Source organism: Macaca nemestrina, chromosome 10 (genome assembly GCF_043159975.1).
Source record: "Macaca nemestrina isolate mMacNem1 chromosome 10, mMacNem.hap1, whole genome shotgun sequence".
In the NCBI taxonomy this organism is placed as follows: domain Eukaryota; kingdom Metazoa; phylum Chordata; class Mammalia; order Primates; family Cercopithecidae; genus Macaca; species Macaca nemestrina.
In genome coordinates, this window is record NC_092134.1 from 32,552,046 (window position 1) to 32,573,464 (window position 21,419).

The following is a 21,419-nucleotide window of genomic DNA, read 5'->3' on the forward strand; positions in this document are numbered from 1 at the left end:
ATCCAGAGACACCAAACTGTACTCAGCTCCCCCAAACTAGGTCTACCTTTTCAGGCATTCGGAAATTTACTTCTTTCTTCAATGTCCTTTCCTCACCAACCCTCTCCCTGGTGGGCCTGCTACTTCCCACTTACTCTTCATTAATAAGCCAAATTCCCTTATGCAATAAGTGCTGATCTCTGCATTTCACAATGGTGAAACTGAAATTTAGAAAGAGACTGTGCATCCTCCCTCCCTTCCCAGATTACGTGGTCTTTTAACATCTGTGCAACTCACCACCTTCCTCCTTTTGCTCCTGCCACCCCTTTCACCTTGAACCCCTTCCCTCCTACCTGGACCCACTGATTCAGGGCTATCCCTTTAAGTCCAGCAGAAGTACCATCTCCTCTATGAAACTTTCCCAAGTTCCAGGGTAAGCCTACGGCAAGTTCCACTGCAGCCTTTGTAACTCCCTCCGGGCAGTTACGGGGTTTTGTTCTTTTTCTTTTTTTGAAGACAGGGTGTCGCTCTGTTGCCCAGGCTGGAGTGCAATGGTGCGATCATGACTCAATGCAGCCTCCAACTCCAGGGCTCAAGCAATCCTCTTGCTTCAGTCTCCCAAGTTGCTGGGACCAGCACAGCCCCTGGCTGATTTTATTCTATTTTTTGTAGAGACAGGGTTTCCCCTATGTTGCCCAAGCTGGTCTCAAACTCCTGGGCTCAAGCAATCCTCCAGCCTCAGGCTGCCAAAGTGCTGGGATTACAGGTGTGAGCCATTGCGCTCAGCTCTTGTTACTGGGTCTTAATCATTTCTGTATCCTCCATGGAGTTTAGCAAATGAATCTTGTACTTACTGGGAACTCAAGACATTTGCGTTGTATCAGAATCCAATTGATGCTAGCCTCAACACAGTTTTCCACTGACTGGTTATTTTTAGAATTCCAGGGTTGTCCTAGTATTTTGATACAAAAAAACTGCTTGCTAATCATGTTCTACTTTGGCTAATTTTAGGAGAAAGGGAGATATAAACCCATTACTTATAGAAGGTGTTTTATTGTATTCACCAAAGGATAATGGAGAGAAGAATGCAACAGTGTAACAATGAAGGAAGGAAATGAAGTAATTCCTGCTTTGGGGGAAGTATACAGCAGCTGTGCACCCAGCTGTAGGAATGTTTTCAAAAGCAAAACAAAACAGAAAGATGATTGGATACAATGAAGCCAATGGAGCACTTTCAAGAGAGGAAAGGGAAGGTCCCATCACTGCAGTTAGCTGCATACTCTGAATTTGTGAATCCTGCCTCAAGACTAACTATGGGAGAAAGGATTGCTTGAGGGAATATTTTATGTGAAAATTGTTAACTTTTCTGTTTGCTATTCTCTTTGAACTTCAAAGAAAAGGAAATGATCAGAGGACTATTACAAATTCACCAGGACTTTTTCAGGGATGACAAAAGTTCCATTGACGTAATGAAAGACAGTATCTTTCTGTAAATTATCCCCTCAGATTCAATAGGATGTCTTTCAACATTTAAAGAAACGAGTTTGTATATTTATCAAACTTTGTTCCCAAAGAAAAGCCTGTTGCCATTATGTTTGCTTTATTGCCAAAATTGAATACAACTCTTTAATAAAATATAAGCAATATGGTAAGATGAAGAGCAAAATGAGATTTTGCCTAGTTCAACAGATAGAATTGAAGTAACCATCAATTTGATTGGGCAAACAGGGCTTGCCAATTAGAATGCAGGATTCCCTGGAGCCTTTTAAAATACAATGTAGAGAAAGTCTTTCTATCTAGCCCAATATTTACAGTTGTGGAAGTTATACATGTAATTACAACATAAATATCAAGATTTCTTGAGTGAAACTGGGTACAAGTGAAATAAAGAAAAGTTATACTTCAGATTAATATCATAAGAGAGAAAAAGGAGCTAGACCCCTCCCCTGTGATCCCCATCACTGCACGTCCCAGATTTCACAGAGAAGAGGGGTAAACTTGTGATCGTTTACTCTCCATGACATCAGCATCTCAGCATGGTGATGATTGAATGTCCGTAATTCAGTCAGGCGACCCAGGAGACAGGCAAAGTGTTGAGGGTTTTCAGGTTGGTGAATCTTACACAACTTTTGTAGCACATCAAGAAGTGGCTCCTGAAGCTTCTCTACTGCCTCTCTATCCTTTATGTATTGTCTATCTGTTTTGAAGTTTAAAATAAAATGACAAAATTAAAAAGTGGAAAAGCATTAATTCAGCATAATTATAGCAACGTTAACTATTTCGAAGTGTAAGTTAAATGTTGTACACAAAATGTAAAAATTAAGTGTTCAACCTGATGAATTTTTATGCACACACACACGTAATTATAATGAGATCAAGATACAACACACGTAATGCTTCCCAGAAGCCTCCCTAATTCCCCTTCCAATCAAAACCCCTAAAGATAACCTGTAGGGTGGACATCAGCATCCTTGCTGTTGAGTATATTCTCAGAAGTGAAATGACTGGGTCATAGGACATATCCATGCACAACTTTAGTAGGTTCTGCTGAATAGCTTTTCAGTCACAAGTCATAATTTTTATGGTAAAGCAAAATAACAACTAGCTTCTGCCTCAATATAGTGTATAAAAATGGTCTAAGGCTAGCGTTGTTTTTATGCTTTACAAATCATGAACATGGCATCATTCGACTCCCAAATTATTAAAGTAACCCAAAAATATAGAAAAAAAAATATGGAAAGAGGTATTCATTTCAACAACAAAAAAACTGTTGAAAAAAATATTTTCAACAACAAAAAAACTGGAAATATCCTGAATATACAAACATGTTGTAAAGATTAAGTAAATGATTGTATATGCATACAATGGAATATGTAGCACATATTACAACTTTACCAATGTAAATTTTTAATGACTTGGGAAATGACTTTTGAAGAAATATAAACTCAGAAAAAAGTTCCCTATTATGTTAAAAAGTATGTAATTTCATTTCGATCCCTGCTCCAATGCCACCCACTTAGAAAAGCCTCCCGTGACCACGAATTAAAACACCATTTTTGTGCCACTCTCTTTCTTTATATTCTCATTACATTTTTTGTAGCATTTACCACCTTCTGAAAAAATATTATTGTTTCTTCATTTATTATCTTTCTCATCCTACCAGAATGCAAGTTGCATGGGAGCTGTGTCTTATTGCATTCCCAGGGTTTAGCACCACGGTTAGTACACAGTAGGTGTTCAATATACATTTATTAAATGAATAAGTGTGATTTTTTAAAAAAGACTGAGAAGAAGTGTACTGAAAGGTTAATAATGGTTCTATTTGGATGGTAGAATTATAGGCCACTTTACTTTTTCTTTATATTTCTGTGTCTTCCAGATTTTTTTCAATAAATGTTATTACTAGTATACTGAAAAAAATGGCATAAAAATTAAAATGTAACATTGAAATTACCTGGAGAGAGGATAACAATTGCTGTAAGCAGAGCATACTCCTCTTGAGTCATTTTCAGTTCCCCAATACTTTTATAAAAACTAAACATAGGTGTTATATATTCATCAGAGATACCTATGGGGGAAAGTTGCAGTCATAATAAAATTTTTGAGTGATGAAACAGTGTAAAACTAGAAACACATTATCCATATAAACACATGCTAATTTTGCAACTATATGCACACATTCAAATAATGACTGTATATTTATTATTTTTGTTATATGTCCAAAGGAAGGACATTGCAAAGACAATCAGTTGACAAAATTCTCAAAACATAGCCAAAGCAATGAGTGTATGTCTAATTTTGGCAGTGTCTTTGTTTCAGTCACTACTGAATAATCAATGATAATGCTGCTGAATTGCCAAAAGAATTTCAAAAACGTCTCCATTTTCCAGGTGAGATTTAGTGAATCTTTTGAATATGACTATCGATAATTAAGGCAGAGATCACATCTTAAACAACTAACAAAAAATGGTAGTTCTTCAGTCCATAAGTATAGACAGCTTCATTTCTAAATGGGCCAGTGCTCTTATCAAAGGGTTCTGATCTCTTCCTGAAGCACCAAGCCATTACCTACCAAGCGTCAGTACTTGGCTGTTCTCTTCAAACCCAGTATGTCCAAAATCAAAGACACCATGTACTACAGAACTAAGCTCCCCCATGTTTCTCCAAATCCACTTCTTTCCTGGCGTTCCCATTCTTGGTGAGTGGTATCCACACCACCCAACTCCCCAGGCCTGACAACTGAGATTCAGGGACCCAGGCCTGTGACTTCTCCTGCTCACTCTCACCTGATGCTCCCTCTCCTCTTTATCGCACCTGGCATTTACTTAATTTAAGCTTCCAACTCTCTTCATCTGGATTACCGCAGTTGCTCCTCACTGGCCTTTCTGTCTTTAATTTGATTCCCTTTGATCCATCCTCTATCCAGGTACTGGAATGACCTTTCTAAAAATCAAATCACACACTTTCTCCCTACCTCTTACAAAAACCATCTAAACCTCCCCATGGCTTTAGGCATATAGTTTTAATTTTCTTCCTTTTAACGTAGGAGCCTCTAGGACCTGTACCCTGCCTATCTCACTATTCACAATAAGAAGATTAATAGTAGGAGTAGTCATTATGTATTGTGCAATATTTTAAGCATTTAATATACCATAATTCATTTAATAGTTGTAAACCCTATGAGGTAGATACAGAGAGGTTATATAACTAGCCCAAAGACACTCGGCTGAGAGAGGTGGAACTAGGATTCAAACCAAAGCTGGCAGGCTCCAAAGTCCTGACAGTGGCAAGGCTAAGCTGCACTCCATCACACTGCATTTCCTCTAGCCACCCTCGGCCACTTGTAGTTCCCTAAACAATTCACATTGCCCAGTTTTTGTACATGTTGTGCTCTCTACTTGAAATATCCCTTTTCTCTTTCATCTAGCTCACTCCTCTTTGTCAGTTAAGACTTCTAACCAGGTGCAGTGGCTTACACCTATAATCCCAACACTTAGGGAGGCCAAGGCTGGAAGATTGCTTGAGCTCAGGAGTTTGATACTTGCCTGGGCAACATGGCAAAACCCCGTCTCTACAAAAACTACAAAAGTTAGCTGGGTGCAGTGGCACATGCCAGTGGTCCCAGCTACTCAGGAGGCTGAGGTGGGAGGATCACTTGAGCCTGGAGGTTGAGGCTGCAGTAAACTGTGATTGTGCTACTGCACTCCAGTCTGTGTGACAGGGTGAGATGCTGTCTCTCTTTTTTTTTTTTTTTTTGATACAGAGTCTCGCTCTTGTTGCCCAGACTGGAGTGCAGTGGTGTGATCTTGGCTCACTGCAACCTCCGCACCCTGGGTTCAAGTGATTCTCCTGCCTCAGTCTCCTGAGTAGCTGGGACTACAGGCGTGTGCCACCATGCCTGGCTAATTTTTTTTTTTTTTTTTTTTGTATTTTTGGTAGAGACAGGGTTTCACTATATTGGCCAGGCTGATCTTTAACCTCTGACCTTGTGATCCACCCGCCTCAGCATCCCAAAGTGCTGGGATGCCACCACACCCAGCCGAAGATGCTGTCTCAAAAAATAAAAAAGACTATTAGTGCCACTTCCTGCATTCAATAAATATTACCTTGGTGCCTGTTCTGTGCATTGTTTTATTCCACAAGAGCCATTGGATGGAGAATCATGGTCACAGAAAAACAAAACAAAACAAACAAAGAAACCTGTGATGTGACTTATGGATTAATTGAGATGAGGATGTTTCCCAGGATTGGTCCAGATGAGAATAGACTGCTCCATTTCTTCCAAACCAGATCCAGAGTTAAAGAGCTTTGGCTGAGCAAATCAGAATAAACTTTGATTCCAGACGCTAAAGAGTACAATTATCATCTAATGGTATACTTACCAGAAAGCCTAAATTCTCACTTTTAGAAGAGTGTCGTAAGTGAAATAACTCAGAAGCAGAAAATCAAATACCACATGTCCTCACTAAAAAAGGGGTACACATGGACATACAAATGGAAATAACAGACACTGGCAACTCCAAAAGGCGGGAGGGTGGGAGGAAGGTGAGGGTTGAAAGATTACCTATTGGGTACAATGTTCACGATTTGGATGATGGATGCATTCACCAGAAGTCCAAATCACATCGTTACACAATACATCCATGTGAAATAGTTTGGATGCATGTCACCTCTAAATCTCATGTTGAAATGTAATCCCCAGTATTGGAGGTGAGGCCTGGTGGAAGGTGTTTGGATCACTGGAGAAGACCCCTCATGAATGGCTTAGTGCCCTCCCCATGGTAATGAATGAGTTCTTACTTTATTAGTTACTGTGAAATATGAATGTTTAAAAGAGCCTAGTATCTCTCTTTCTCCCTGTCTCACCATGTGACATGCCTGCTCCCCTTTCACCTTCCATCATGAGTAAAAGTTCCCTGGGGCCTACCCAGAAGCTGAGCAGATGCTAGTGTCATGCTTGCACAGCCTGCAGGACCATGAACCAAATAAGTCTCTTTCCTTTGTAAATTACCCAGTCTCAGGTATTCCTTTATAGCAATGCAAAACAGATTAATGCACCATGGAACAAACCTGCACATGCACCTCCTGAATCTGAAGTAAAATTAAAATAAATTAAAATAAAATGAATACAAAAAGGAAAAAAATTACTTCTAACATGCATGGACACAGCTCTCATTTTCTCTATCTTACAGTGGTGCAAATGGTAGTAAAAGATCCCGAAGTACGCTAGGATTTCTTCTTTTCAATAATTATACCCATCCTTTCTGTGGATACAGTATTTCATATTTTTCAAATATGTAAACAAATTTGATTCTGTACAAGAATCCTGTGCGGGAAGTACTGATAAGCCAGTATTACTATCCCTATTTCGGACTTGAGAAAGTAAGGCTCAGAGAGGTAAGCTAAGTTTACTAGCATAATAAATGGAAAACCCAAGTCTACATTTTCTGAATCTTGATCCCACACACATTCCCAAACTACCTTTGATGAAACACATATACATGCCATGAGACAGGTCTGCTAGGCAGCTGTAATCATGGGTAACCTACTTTAAGAAAATCTTAGCTATAAACATTCAGATGAAATAATGGGCAAATAATAAAGGAAGGTGATGAATTATTTTGTACTTTAAAAGAGAGGTGTGTTTGTTTGTTTGTTTGTTTGTTTGTTTGTTTGTTTTTGAGATGGAGTTTTGCTCTTGTTGCCCAGGCTGGAGTGCAATGGTGTGATCTCAGTTCACTGCAACCTCCACCTCCCGGGTTCAAGCGATTCTCCTGCCTCACCCTCCCAAGTAGTTGGGATTACAGGCATGCACCACCACGCCCAGCTAATTTTGTATTTTTAGTAGAGACAGGGTTTCTCCATGTTAGTCAGGCTGGTCTCAAACTCCCAACCTCATGTGATCCACCCGCATCAGCCTCTCAAAGTGCTGGGATTACAGGCATGAGCCACCGTGCCCATCCTATAAAGAGAATTACATGATTTATTTAATTTTTTGGATTTATTTAATTTTTGAGCACAATAAATGTTTAAATATTTTTTAAAAAACAGTCTTCCCAAATTAAATCCTTGCCCTTTTCCTCTCTGGTCAAAATACCACCCTCTTCTCCCCTTTGACTTTGATTCTTTAATTGACCCCAGTGGACTCTATTAACAACAATGTCTTTGTTGAGCAGTTTGGGGATTACATCATGTGGGACATTGCCCTTTATCCAGCTGTTACAGAATGAACTAAATACCCATGACCCAACTAGATACAACTTAAAGTGCAGAGGATTGGAAAATGTGAGCCTGGAGAACACCAGTCCTGGCTTCCAGCAAACCTAGTGGTTAAGAGGTCATAAGCCAGCTCTGAGTTTGAAACCAAACTCCACGACTTGGTCTTGGGACATTACTTTAACTCTTTAAGCCTTCATTTTCTCATCTGTGAAATGTTGTCACATGTAATATAATGTGTACTCCATATAACAGTAGTGTTACGTGACATATATAGAGAGTGCTTAGCACAATGCCAGGTTCATAATAAATCCTCAAAAAATGTCAAGTAGATAATTATAATAGTAGCTATTATCATTATTCAAGAGAACTGAATCAACACATTAGTCCATCTTAATCTCAGTTCATCTTAGTCTTAGATTAAACGTGTGAACTTTTGTCTTTACAAAGCCATGTTGGTTTTTAAAAACCAACAAATTCTGCAAATTACTGGGGATAAATACAAACTGGCTGATCGGTGATTTGCCTCAGTATTTTTCCAGGTATTAAAGCTACACTAAGTTCTCTATTTTCTTGGTAAGGTTGTTCTTTATCATCTTCAAAAAAATGTCAATCTTTATGCTTTCTTCAGCATTCAGAGGCTACACTCATCAGTTGTGGTTACCTAAAATAGTAATCTATGACTATGCCATTAAATTAAATAGTACATGAAGATTTGGGGATGATATTCAAGACAGCTGATTTGAAAATATTAAAATTTTTAAAAATTGCTTTGATTACCAAATTTCCTATTTCATTTGCCTTTCTAAATCCCCACACACCCTCCAGAGATGTTGCCTCCATTAGCTATCTAATTACAATTGATAATATGTGGGGAAAATAAGGTTAAACTTTTAAAATGATTATTTCATCTTGTGCATGTTGTAAAAGCCAAGAGTGAATATAGAGAAAATGTAGAAAAGAAATAATGGGAGAGTTAAAAAATAATTTTCCTACAGGATAGATAAATATAAATCTACTTTTGGAATTAGAGTCAACAGTCAGAGTTAACCATGCCAACATAAACAAAGGGCGTGTAAACCAGCAATTTCTAACATGAAAGATGTAACACTAACATCATCCTGAAGGGGACAGCCTTTTCCTGTTTTCCTGCTTCCTTCTTCTTGCTGGAGAATTGTTTAAAATTTGCTTCATTTTTGCTTGAAAGACCAATTAGCTGATTTTTGGTCGCAAGGTGGGGCTATTTTCTAACTTAACCGTGAAAGACTTTGCCATGGAAAAGTCTGAAAATGCAAAAATAATTTCATGTTTCTGCTCCTGTTTCTTATGTGTTTTCCCTTTTTGTTAAAAGAGGTCTGTGATTAATAAATTATGTTCAATAATCAGAAATATTCTTTGAGAGAATAACCGTATGATAGAATTAACACTATACTGCTTTAGGTATTTTAAATGTTAAGAGTCTTTTATTTCCTAATTAGCTTTCTAGTCGTAATTGGGAACAAAAACTAAGCAGGGGTGGGTGTGTGTGTGTGTGTGTGTGTGTGTGTATGTGTTATTTACAAGTATGTGTATTACACAAGACATATATCCTGGCATCTTAAATACCTCTATATGATTTATTCTGATGATGTCCTCAAGATGGACTGAGCATCTGGTTAAAAATGATACTAATTCCTTAAAACCACACAACTTGAAACTTTTCTAGAAATGACATCACCCCGTAGCACAGAGGTCAAGGTATAAACCCCTGGCATGGCACACAAGGCTACATCTGCCTTCTGCTTTCCTTTCAAACTAATCTCCCAGCAGCCCAATAGTTTCCCTAGGAACTAATGACACAGATTCATCTAAGGCTCCTAAAGCTGACTCAGCTTGTTGCCTACACAGGCTCCCTCCCCCCTCCCTGCCCCATGGCCATACGCTATGGTAGAGGCAAATCCCAGCTCCAGCCCAAGAGCCACTGTTGGTCTCATTTCCCACATCAGAGGTTGGTGTAGTTAGGGACAGCAGTGCAATTTGGGCCCATGAGACTAAAGGGGAGTCTACTGGGAAGTTCCTAAGGAAGATTTCCATATTGAGGAAGAGAGCATGTCTTTTTCATTTGACCGGTGTTGTGCCTAGACATAGTGCCTGGAACTGCTTTGGCCGTTAGATGACCAGGAGGAGAACCAGCCTGTGGGGAAGGCCAATACGCCAAGGACAGCGAAGCAGAAAGATGAGAAGGATCCGTGTTTCCAATGGTGGGTTCTGCTCCTAAATTAACCAATTCTGCTGTCACTCTTCCTCTGGGTTTCTTGTTTGAGTTAAGACATTTTCTTACTTTCTTAGGCCATGATGAGTTTGTTTTCTGTAGCTATCAGCCAAGAGCATTCTGACAGCTCCCCTAACAAGTGAGATACACTTTTTATGTCTTCATGCTTTTTCCTGAAATACAAGGCAGGATCCTTGTTAGACTAAGGCACCCCATCCATGTTTCAGGGCCAAGTTCAAATTTTGCTTCCTCTATGGAGCTTTCCCTGCCACAGAGAAGCAGAATTAGTTACTTTCTTGTCTAGCTTCAATTCTATTGCAACTTATCACAATTCGCATCTTTCCTTTTCACTGGAGTGTGAAATACTATACACATTTTATAAGAGTGGGAATCAGTTATTATATCTCCAGTGCCTGCCATGCTGCCTGACCCATAAAGGGTGCTTCATAGATGTTTTGTTTTTTTTTTTTATGACAGACTCTGGCTCTGTTACCAGGCTGGAGTGCAGTGGCACAATCATAGCCCACTGCAGGCTCGGACTCCTGGGGAGCTCAAGCAATTATCCTGCGTAGCTCAAGCAATTCTCCTGCCTCAGTCTCGAGTAGCTAGGACTACAGGTGTGCACCACCACATCCAGATATTTTATTTTTTGTAGAGACAGGGACTTGCTATGTTTTCCAGTCTGGTCTTGAACTCCTGGTCTCAAGCAATCCTCCCACCTCGGCCTCCTTAAGTGTTGGAATTATGGGAGTGAGTCACTGTGACTGGCCAGATATTTCTTATTCACGTCTGCATCTCTAATAATTAGCATTCTTCTGAAGACATAATAGGAGATTAATAAATGCATGTTAAATCAGGCAGTAGTATGTTTTGGTAGTCCTTTATGATGAAGGTGACATAGTTGTGAGATATGATGGGGACAAGGGAGGCCATTAAGACAATGGACATATTCTTGTGGTACTAAGAGATTGGACTATGTCCTCTATTTCAACTGCTAAACTTTCCCCCAGGGAGTCATTTGTGCTATACTTTTGGCCCTAAGTAGAGAGCTGCCATTAAACTAGCCATTCAAAAAAGAATTACTTTAAACATAAAATATTTAATTTAAAATATATTATAAATGATATACTTCCCATTAGTCCTAGTGGCTAAAAACTATCCGGCCTAATTAGGTCTCACCAGGGCTTAGGAGTTACCAGAGTTTGGACTGTCAAGTTCCAGATTCAACTCAACAAAATTCACCAATATTTATATTCCTGCTATGTGTCAGGCACCATATTAGTGCTGGGAATCTGGGAATATGAAGTCCTCAGGCAGTTAACAGGTTAATGGAAGAAGTAGATACAGTCAGCTCTTTGTGGGTTCTGTATCCATGGATTCAACCAACCACAGATCAAAAATATTTGGGAAAAGTATTGCAACTGTAATGAACATGTACAGACTTTTTTTCTTGTCATTATTCCCTAGACAATATAGTGAAACAGTTATTTACATACCGTTTACATTGTTTTTGGTATTATAAGTAATCTGGAGGTGATTTAGAGTATACAACAGGATGTACATAGGTTATACACAAAGGCTGTACCATTTTATATCAGGGACTTGAGCAGCCATTAACTGGTATCCAAGGGAGATCTTGGAATCAGTCCTCCATGGATATCAAGGGGCCGCTTGACATAAATAAATACATAATATCTAAAACTGAACAAGTACAAAAAGCTTGGGAAATACAGCTGAGGAACAATGGATTCTGCCCAGGGGCAATGGAAATATCCTCACTTGTATTTCTTTAATGTTTCCTCTTAATCCAAGGAAGGTTTCTTCCTATAATTTGAGTCCTAAATTTGCCCATGCAAAAGTTATCATGTGACCACTTTCAAAAGCAAAAGTAGAGGTGTTAAGATTTCTAAATTTTAACTTAAGCATTTATCCTTCTTATAAATATTCTATCATTTGTTTCTTTACATTTCCAACCCCTCTCAAAGACAGTATCTGAACTGATAATCAGCTTAGATTTGCATCTTTGGAAAATGCAGTTCTGGTAACTGTTTTCATTTTGTGTAAGCCGAAAAGGCTAAAGCAGTGAAATCATATCACAAAAATAAGCACAGTATACTTTAGTATGGTACTACTAAGGGCTACAACTTCATCACTCTAACAAGATTATCTCCTTTCTCTGACTTCATTGTCTATTCATTTGATCACTGACTTAAAGCAATTTGAAATTGCTAACTGCTACTTATACTTTATCCCTCAACCGAAGGGCAGAAGCCATGTTTTACTTTATGTTCCCTGCTAGCAGAAAACTGGGCAAATATTAGGCCTTGGTGAGTGACAGATGCCACATATAGAAAGAGAGCTGGGCTGTGAGTTAGAACACCCACCTTCATTTCCTCACATGCTTTTGATTAGTTGTATGACCTTGGGCAGGTCATCTTGCCTCTCTAAGCCCATTTCTGCATCTATAAAATAGGAGTGTAACACTCACCTAGTGAGGGTCATTGAGAGCAGCACTAACAGGATGATGCATGTGAAAACAAAACATTGCAAAACATGAGATATATTGTCATACTGGTAAATTCTTACTGAATTGAATATTTTATTTATGTCTCTTGTGGGGATGGAAAAAGGCCCAAAACTACTATAAATGTCAGGGGTTATTTATATTTGAAGTGAACAGAACAAATTGCTTTGATTTCTGAGAGGTTATTGCTAATTTCCTTAATGTTAAAAATGTAAACTTGCCCCAGGTGCGGTGGCTCACACCTGTAATCCCAGCACTTTGGTAGGCCGAGGCGGAAAGATCACCTGAGCTTAGGAGTTTAAGACCAGCCTGGACAACATGGTGAAACCCCATCTCTACTAAAAATACAAAAAATCAGTCGGACATGTTGGCCGTCGCCTGTAATCCCAGCTTCTCAGGAGGCTGAGGCTGGAGAATTGCCTGAACCCAGGAGGCGGAGGTTGTAGTGAGCCCAGATCGTGCCATTGCACTCCAGCCTGGGCGATAAGAACAAAACTTTGTTTCAAAAAAACAAAACAAAACAAAATATAAACTCATTCAGTGTTAGAAAACCTATTTCAGTCCTATAATATTTTATATACTATGATTATTCCTATTTTTATTAACAATTCCAACTTAAACCCCTAGTTTGTAAGTAATGGTACATTAGGAATAAAATCAATGATGCACTAGAATTGTATAGAAACGACTCAAGCACAAATTATATCAGATATGTTCTAAAGCCTCAATTAACATAAATAAACACTCTAACTCTCATTAAAAAGCATCTCAGAGACACTTATCTTTGTGTACGTGATTGGAATTTAATAATAGCAAACAAAAGAGTATGAATTTGAAGAACAAGAAAAGAAATTTCACATCATATTCTTTAAAGAGTTCCGTAGGCATAAACAGAGTAACTTTGAGACGTTATGTTACTCTGGAATTAAATGTACAATAGAAATAAGAATGAATTGTATTAGCATAAGAATAAAAAGTTAGTCTGAAAGGTCATCTTGCAAGATCAGGTTTTTATGTGTCGTGGGGAAGAGGCAATGTTCTGAAAATCCACTGGGAGAAGGAAATTCATAAATATTAATAAATTAAAACATTATACATAATAAAATATTCAGCAGCATGTGAGTTTGGATGCTTTTTATTGTCACAATATATGGTTGATATTTGGAGAAAGTATCTTATTATAAACTAGAAACATGCATATTTATTTACACAGATCATATTCTGGAAAACTTCATTCTTGAGCTTTTCTGAAACTTGAGGTATCACAAGTTCTGAAACTTATGAAATTACAAGCAAGGTTTTTTTCTTTTTGATTATATGTATTCTAACCAGCAAGACCCTCATCATGTCTTACCTAGTTATTGCATTAGTAGTTCTCTTTACAGGTCTCTTGTCTCAAGGTGTGATGAAGAAGTTGAGTTCTTGCCAATGGAATGCCAGTAGAAGTTACGTGTAACACTTCAGGATTATTCACTCACAGGGAGGGTGTGCCATTCTTTTTCCCCTTTGCCCTCCCTACTTGCTGGAATGTGTTTTTGTTTGTTTATTTGTTTGCTTGTTTTTAAGATGGAGTCTTACTCTGTTGCCCAGGCTGGAGTGCAGTGGCGCTATCTTTGCTCATTACAACCTCTGCCTCCCAGGTTCAACCGATTCTCCTGCCTCAGCCTTCGGAGTAGCTGGGCCTACAGGCACATGCCACCACACCCGGCTAATTTTTTGTATTTTTAGTAGGGATGAGGTTTCGCTGTGTTAGCCAGGATGGTCTCAATTTTGTGACCTCGTGATCCACCCACCTTGGCCTCCCAAAGTGCTGGGATTACAGGTGTGAGCCACCGTGCCTGGCTTGGAATGTGTTTTTACCAAAATGGTGGGGAGCCATACTGGACCATGCAGATGAAGTCAGCTCTCTGTGGATGGATGAGCATGACATCCATCTGTATGGATAGAACTATGACAGAGGGACACTACGAAGATTTCCTATCAGTCCCATTCTCCTCATGCCCAGACTATTATAAGATAAAAATACATTTCCATGTTGTTTAAGCCCTCTTTATTTTTTGTCTCTGTTACAGCAGCCAAACCTCTAACTTAAATTATGCATGAAATTTATTGTGATTAATTCTTTTCATATATATATTTCCCCTAGAAGATGAAGTCCTTGAGGATTATGACTTCATCTTATTCATCTTTGTACCACCAGTGTACTTATCCAATAGAAGTACTCAGTAAATGCTTGTTAAAAAAAAATAAGTAAACAAATACAGGTCCTAGTAGAAATGATCTCCCATTGCTACTGGACAGTTGCCCTAGTGGTAGAGTCAAATGAAAATGATAAGATTCAAAGCTGACTAAGGATCTCATCAAGTGAGAGGGGGTGGCTAATGAGCCACCACACTGAGAAATATGAGAAGATATTCTGATGAGAGATGACACGAGTCAGAAAGGCTTGCCTGTTCTGAAGGTTTAGGATGTAAATCATCTTTACAACTGATCATCAGAGGGTCTTTTGTTCTTTTTCTTTTCTTTTCTTTTCTTTTTTTCTTTTCTTTTCTTTTCTTTCTTTCTTTCTTTTTTTTTTTTCAGATGGAGTCTCTGTCTGTTGCCCAGGCTGGAGTGCAGTGGCACGATCTCGGCTCACTGCAAGCTCCGCCTCCCGGGTTCACGCCATTCTCCTGCCTCAGCCTCCCGAGTAGCTGGGACTACAGGCGCCCGCCGCCACGTCCGGCTAATTTTTTTTTTTTTTTTTTTTTTTTTTGGTATTTTTAGTAGAGACGGGGTTTCACCATGTTAGCCAGGATGGTCTCGATCTTCTGACCTCGTGATTCGCCCGTCTCAGCCTCCCAAAGTGCTGGGATTACAGGTGTGAGCCACCGCGCCTGGCCCATCAGAAATATTCTTCAGGCAAAAAACCAGTGTTTATAAAGTGCTTAATTTAATAAAAAGGAATAGGGCTGGGCGCACTGGCTCCCGCCTGTAATCCCAGAACTTTGGGATGCCGAGGCGGGCGGATCACCATGCCAGGAGATCGAGAACATCCTGGCTAACACGGTGAAACCCCGTCTCTACTAAAAATACAAAAAATTAGCCAGGCGTGGGTGGGGGCGGGGGGCACCTGTAGTCCCAGCTACTCGGGAGGCTGAGGCAGGAGAATCACTTGAAACTGGGAGGTGGAGTTTGCAGTGAGTGGACATCACAGTCACTGCACTCCAGCCTGGGCGACAGAGTGAGACTCTGTCTCAAAATAAATAAAGAAATAAAATAAAATAAAAAGAGGAATAAGACAATTGTTTCTGCCAGAGGTAGCTGATTTGTGGCAGAGAGGCTCCAGCAATATGTGGTAGCCAGAAATCATGGGAGCCCCAAGGTGTAACCTGCCTGACTTTGGCTTTTGAAGCTTTTGTGTCTTCATGGCTAGAACCACACCACTTGCCTCAACAGGTTCAATTCTGGCCCAGACTCAGAAAACTCTGAGGAACTCTGTGAAGTTGTGCATACCACTTCAGGATTATTCCTTTAAAGGGAGGGTGTACCACTCTTTTTCCCCTTTGCCCTCCCCACTTGCTGGAATGTTACCAAAATGGTAGGGAGTCACATTGGATCATGTGGATGAAGTCAACTCTCAGAAAACCCTGGGGAGCTCTGTGTGCACCTAATTCTAGGAACTTGGCTCTGGCTTTGTTTCTTGTGACAACCCCTGTCTTGACATATTGACTAAGCTTGGGGAGTTCATCTTTCTCTAAGCTTAATCACATTTCCTTGAAGCTGGGGTTTGACCACATATCCTTGAGCCCCAACTCCTATGGCATGTTCTTGAAAGATACCTTTTCTCAACAAAGTTATCGTCGAGAATGAGTGGGAAGAAATGTTGGAAATTTGAAGAGAGAGAAGGTACAAGACAATTTTCCATAAGAACAAGAGTGAACTGACTAGGGAAAAGGGATACATGGAAAGTACTGAAGTCCACTTGAAGTGTTTGATCACTAACTTTGGGTAAGCCAGTCATACTGTTTCAGTTCTCAGGCTCAAACACAGAGTAGGTAAAGAGTTGTACTCATCAGCCAGAGGGTTTTCTTAGGTGAAAGAAAGACAAAGAGTTGAGGATATCTGGTGAATGATCCAAGGAAATGATCATATTGATGAACCACGAACCCTAAGGCAAGTACTGAGGAAAGTGTGGTTAGGCAAAAGGGAGTAGAGTCAATGGCTGGAGAGTTAGTGGATGGAAGGTCAACAAATGGATTTTTGTTTTTTGTTTGTTTGTTTGTTTTTTGAGACAGAGTCTCACTCTGTCACCCAGGCTAGAGTGCAGTGGCACGATCTTGGCTCACTGCTGCTTCCACCTCCTGGGTTCAAGCAATTCTCTTGCCTCAGCCTCCCAAGTAGCTAGGATTACAGGCGCCTGCCACCACGCTGGGCTAATATTTTGTATTTTTAATAGAGACAGGGTTTCACTATGTTGGCCAAGCTGGTCTTGAACTCCTGACTTCGTGATCCACCCACCTCAGCCTCCCAAAGTGCTGGGATCACAAGTGTGAGCCACCGCACCCGGCAATGGACATTGTTTTGGAACAAAGAATCCCTAGAGTCAGGGTACCGGAAGGTGGCAAGTTGGAAAGTTAGAGGGTAATATCAGAGCGAACGGATACTTGGGACTGATATTTTGTTACTGGGATTAACAGGGTCTAGGTCTGGCATAGAATTGGTAATATCTACCTCAAAGTGCTACAACGAGGAAACAATATTTTTCGTGTAGCAGAATGTCAGCCATGGAGATGGCCCACTCAGATCACCCTTAAAGACAGCCCACAGTAGGCAGTATGGCTGGCTGATAGCTTCCAGATGCCACCCTGTGAGTGCTGAGGACACACTTTGACCAGTCTTGTCTCAACTGGTGACTGAGCATAGTGGGTGTGTTAGTGCTGGCCCATTCAGTGGGCAGCTCAGACTAGGTCCCTCTTCAATGGCCTAGCTGAGACTTTCTCAGGACTGTGCTGTGATCTGATCTGATGCTCTTCATGCCCAATCATGCCTTCCTGCTCCCCCTTCACAGGTGTCAGATCAGCATGGTGGTGTAGAGTCTCCTGGACTCCGCCTGCTTCCTCCCCCTTTATTCTTCAGAGGCATTTCCCCCAATTAACTTCTGACACATTTAGTCCCATGTTGATATCTGCTTCCTGTAGGACCCAAAGCTCACACAAACACTGAGAATACAGCCAGACACACAGTAGGTGCTGAATAATTGTTACCTTTCTGGTGCTATAATTAATAGATCCAAACATTATGCATATATGACCCTCACCTTTTTTTTTTTTTGGACAAGGTCTTACTCCGTCACCCAGGCCGGAGTACAGTGGCACAATCTCAGCTCACTGCAACCTCCACCTCCTGGGCTCCAGCGACCTTCCCACCTCAGCCTCTCAACTCGCTGGGATTACAGACCCGTGCCACCATGCCCAGCTAATTTTTTAAATTTTTTTGTAAAGATGGGGTGTCGCTCTGTGGCCCAGGCTGGTCTCAAGTTCCTGAGCTCAAGCAATCTTCCTGCCTTGGCCTCCTGAAGTGCTGGGATTATAGGTGTGAGCCAGCATGCTCAGCCTTATACATGCCTTTCTATAAGCATAATTTTCCTCTTAGTAGTCTTGTAAACTTTTTGGAAAACTATTTTTCCCCTTTTAGCTGACCCACAGTGGAAGGGATTTTCCCTACCTCAGGCTGGGGAAGGAATCTGGTACTAACCCAGTGGCCATCATGGAAATGGCAGCATCTGACTTGGCTCAGGACCCAGGAGATCTGATGGAGCCAGACGAAGATTTTTTTTTTTTTTAAGGAAGCTGAGCATCCAGGAGAGAAAAAGAGACAGGGAAAGAAAGATAGTAACAACCACTGGATAATTCTCCTGCAGATGCCCTCTCATTAAAACATTTTCATTCATATGGCAGACATTGCACCCCTCTTTTTCATTGGCAACTGAATCAACTTTAAATGACTCATCTTTGAGGAGGAGGAGGAGAGAGAACACAACAGAATTTCCATATCCAAACTGTCTTTTTCCTTTTCTTACACTCAAATGCAAAAGAGATATCTGTTCCCCAAATTAACTACAATAGGCAAGGTTTAGAAGAATGTTTAACCAACTTTTTGTTGGTTACTTGTCAGCTTTGGACATTAACAACTCTGATATTCAGGGAAACAACCATCTGGAAAGTAAATAAACAGACCAGTTTTATAGCTCTGGACACACCTTCATTCATTTTTTTCATTTGTTCCACAGAATTCTGTTGAGCACCCACTCTGAGCCAGGCACGTGCTAGGTGCCTGGGATAAAATACTGACTCAAAAAGAAGAAAACCCTGTCTTATTAAGTTTTTATTATCAAACTTCAGGCAAGACTGCAGAATAAATATTAAAGTTAAACATGATTTCAAAGAGATCAAATTGGTTATGAGGTCTATTTCAACAGCTTTAAAAAAATGGGACATGCAGCTAATAAGTAGCGGAGCCCATATTCAATCCAGATTCCACAGTCAGTATCCTTAATCACCACTGTCTCCATGAATAAACCAAACACACATTTGCTAGAGTAGAGAGAGTAGAGACCTATCAGTAAAATGCATAAATTTTGTCATGAGTCATCATTCCTTTTTATTTTATTAGTTTTGTAAGAATTAGATTTTACTGATGGATTTTCTTTTCTTTTCTTTTTATTTTTTTATTTTTTATTTTTTGTTTTTGAGACGGAGTCTTGCTCTGTCCCCCAGGCTGGAGTACCGTGGTGCAATCTCGGCTCACTGTAAGCTCCACCTCCCAGGTTCACGCCATTCTCCTGCCTCAGCCTCCTGAGCAGCTGGGACTACAGGCGCCCGCCACCACGCCCGGCTAATTTTTTGTATTTTTAGTAGAGACTGGGTTTCACTGTTTTAGCCAGGATGGTCTCAATCTCCTGACCTCGTGATCCACCCGCCTTGGCCTCCCAAAGTGGTGGGATTACAGGCGTGAGCCACCGTGCTCGGCTGACTGGGATTTTCTTAAAGGGAGCAGTGCCACAGTCCATGGAAGCCAGAATCAAATAAATGACAAAGCTAAGCTGCTGAGGCCTTGCCCATCACAGGTTGAAGCCACTATAATTTTCTGCATAAAGAGAGAACCACCAGTGTATGTTCAATAGTCTAAAACAACAATTATATCCATACATGTGAAAATTCAGCCTGTCCTTTAATTCTTTCCTAAGTTGAACTGTCAGTTATTGATTGTGGCTTTAAAATCAGGATACTTCAGTAGCTGGCCTAGTGACTAGCTAAACCACCCATCAGGAAAATTGAATTAGTTAAGAGAAGAAAAGCAGTAAGACTTGTAGAACTGAATGGTGCCTTGGAGGTTACCTGATTCAACCTTTTCCCCTTAGCCTGGACAAACACACACACACACACACACACACACACACACACACACACACACACACACAGAGAGAGAGAGAGAGAGAGAGAGAGAGAGAGAGAGAGAGATAGACAGACAGACACACACACAATCAGTCCAGGACCAAAATCCATGTTTCTTGACAACATAATGTCTTTCGAAAGTTGATAAGCCGCAAAGATATATCTCCCAGATCCTTTCTCTTCTCTCCATTTCTCCTGACAGCAAGCGTCACATCTTTGAGACTTCTTGCCTCCTAAGAGGTGACTTCTGTACTGGCTTACCCTAACACTGCTAGAAAATTTGTAAAGCTTGATTTTGACATTTTCCCTCCTCTGCTCAAAAATCTTCCATGTCTCCTGTTACTTGGGAAATAACAAAATAATTATCCCAGCATCCAAGGCCCTCAATCATCTGATTCTGTCTTTTTTTCCTCTCTATTTCCCTTTAATGTAACCATTAATCCAGTCAGCTCAGCTACTCACCCTTCTTTGTGTGCATTCCCTGAGCTTTCTTGCCTCTTTCTCTTTGCTCCTGCTGGTCCTTCTCTCCTGCACCTTGGGTATCCAAATCAAATCTCATTCAAGTCCCAACTCAAATGCTAATAAAACTTTTTTGGAGCTCTGTCAACTAGGAGTCACCATCTCTCTGTTTTTCTCTTCCATATTTTATCATAATCATGGACAGTTAATCTCTTCCCATTAGACTGTAAGCTTCTTAGGGGAAAGAACATGCTTGATTTCTCTCTTCACTGCCACCATAGTACCTTGCCCTTAAATATTTGATAGACTAGTAAATCAATGAATATATTAAGAATAATACATCTTTTTAAAGTGTGTGGTTTTAAAATCTACCAATGATGCTAGTTACACTTTTTGTTTTTAACTAGGAAAAAACACAATGACTATGGAAATATGTCATTAAAATTAAAAATAATTTTCCTTTTAAAAAATTATTTCACTTATAATACAGATGCAGAACTGCCTGAAAACTTTCCCTCTAATCTCTATCCTAAAATATTGGTTTTAAAAGTCTTTAAATTTGCTTTGGTTAATAATAAGACGATAATACTTTAGAAAGAAATGATCTTGAGAAGTCATCTCATTCATTCTCCACTCCCAACCCATATATGAAATCTCTCGGGAAAATAAGAACTCATCCTGTCTTAAGGATCTTCTAAGATAAATTGCACAGAATTCCTGGTAATTCATCTCAATGTCTCTTGAGCTTCCCTGTCACAGTGTTACTCCACAATAAGTTAAACACTGAGTAACTTGTGCTATTATCTCAACTCTTGAGAGTTAGTATAGCATAGTGGTTAAGACACAAAACTTCTTTTTTTTGAGACCGAGTCTCACTCTGTTGCCCAGGCTGGAGTGCGGTGGTGCAATCTTGACTCACTGCAACCTCCATCTCCCGGGTTCAAGCAATTCTCCTGCCTCAGCCTCCTGAGTAACTGGGATTACAGTGCTACCACGCCCAGCTAATTTTTTATATTTTTAGTAGAGATGGGGTTTTACTGTGTTGGCCAGGCTG

General features: G+C 40.1%; 1 protein-coding gene across 7 annotated transcripts in view; it reads right to left on the bottom strand.

The window, feature by feature from the left end:
• Positions 1-643: 643 nt before the first annotated feature.
• The window catches only part of LOC105493847 (nuclear receptor subfamily 1 group H member 4), an 85,083-nt gene continuing 64,307 nt past the window's right edge, over positions 644-21,419 (bottom strand). For 3 of the 7 annotated variants that reach the window (XM_011761798.2, XM_011761796.3, XM_011761797.3), the window contains 2 exons: positions 3,434-3,547; positions 646-2,176 (listed from right to left, as the gene is read on the bottom strand). In XM_011761798.2, coding sequence (XP_011760100.1) covers positions 1,938-2,176; positions 3,434-3,547 — 353 coding nt within the window. In that variant the 3' untranslated portion in view covers positions 646-1,937. Of the gene's footprint in view, positions 2,177-3,433; positions 3,548-21,419 lie in introns of all 7 variants that reach the window. The other 4 variants (XM_011761793.3, XM_011761794.3, XM_011761795.2 and 1 more) reach the window with 3 other exon arrangements.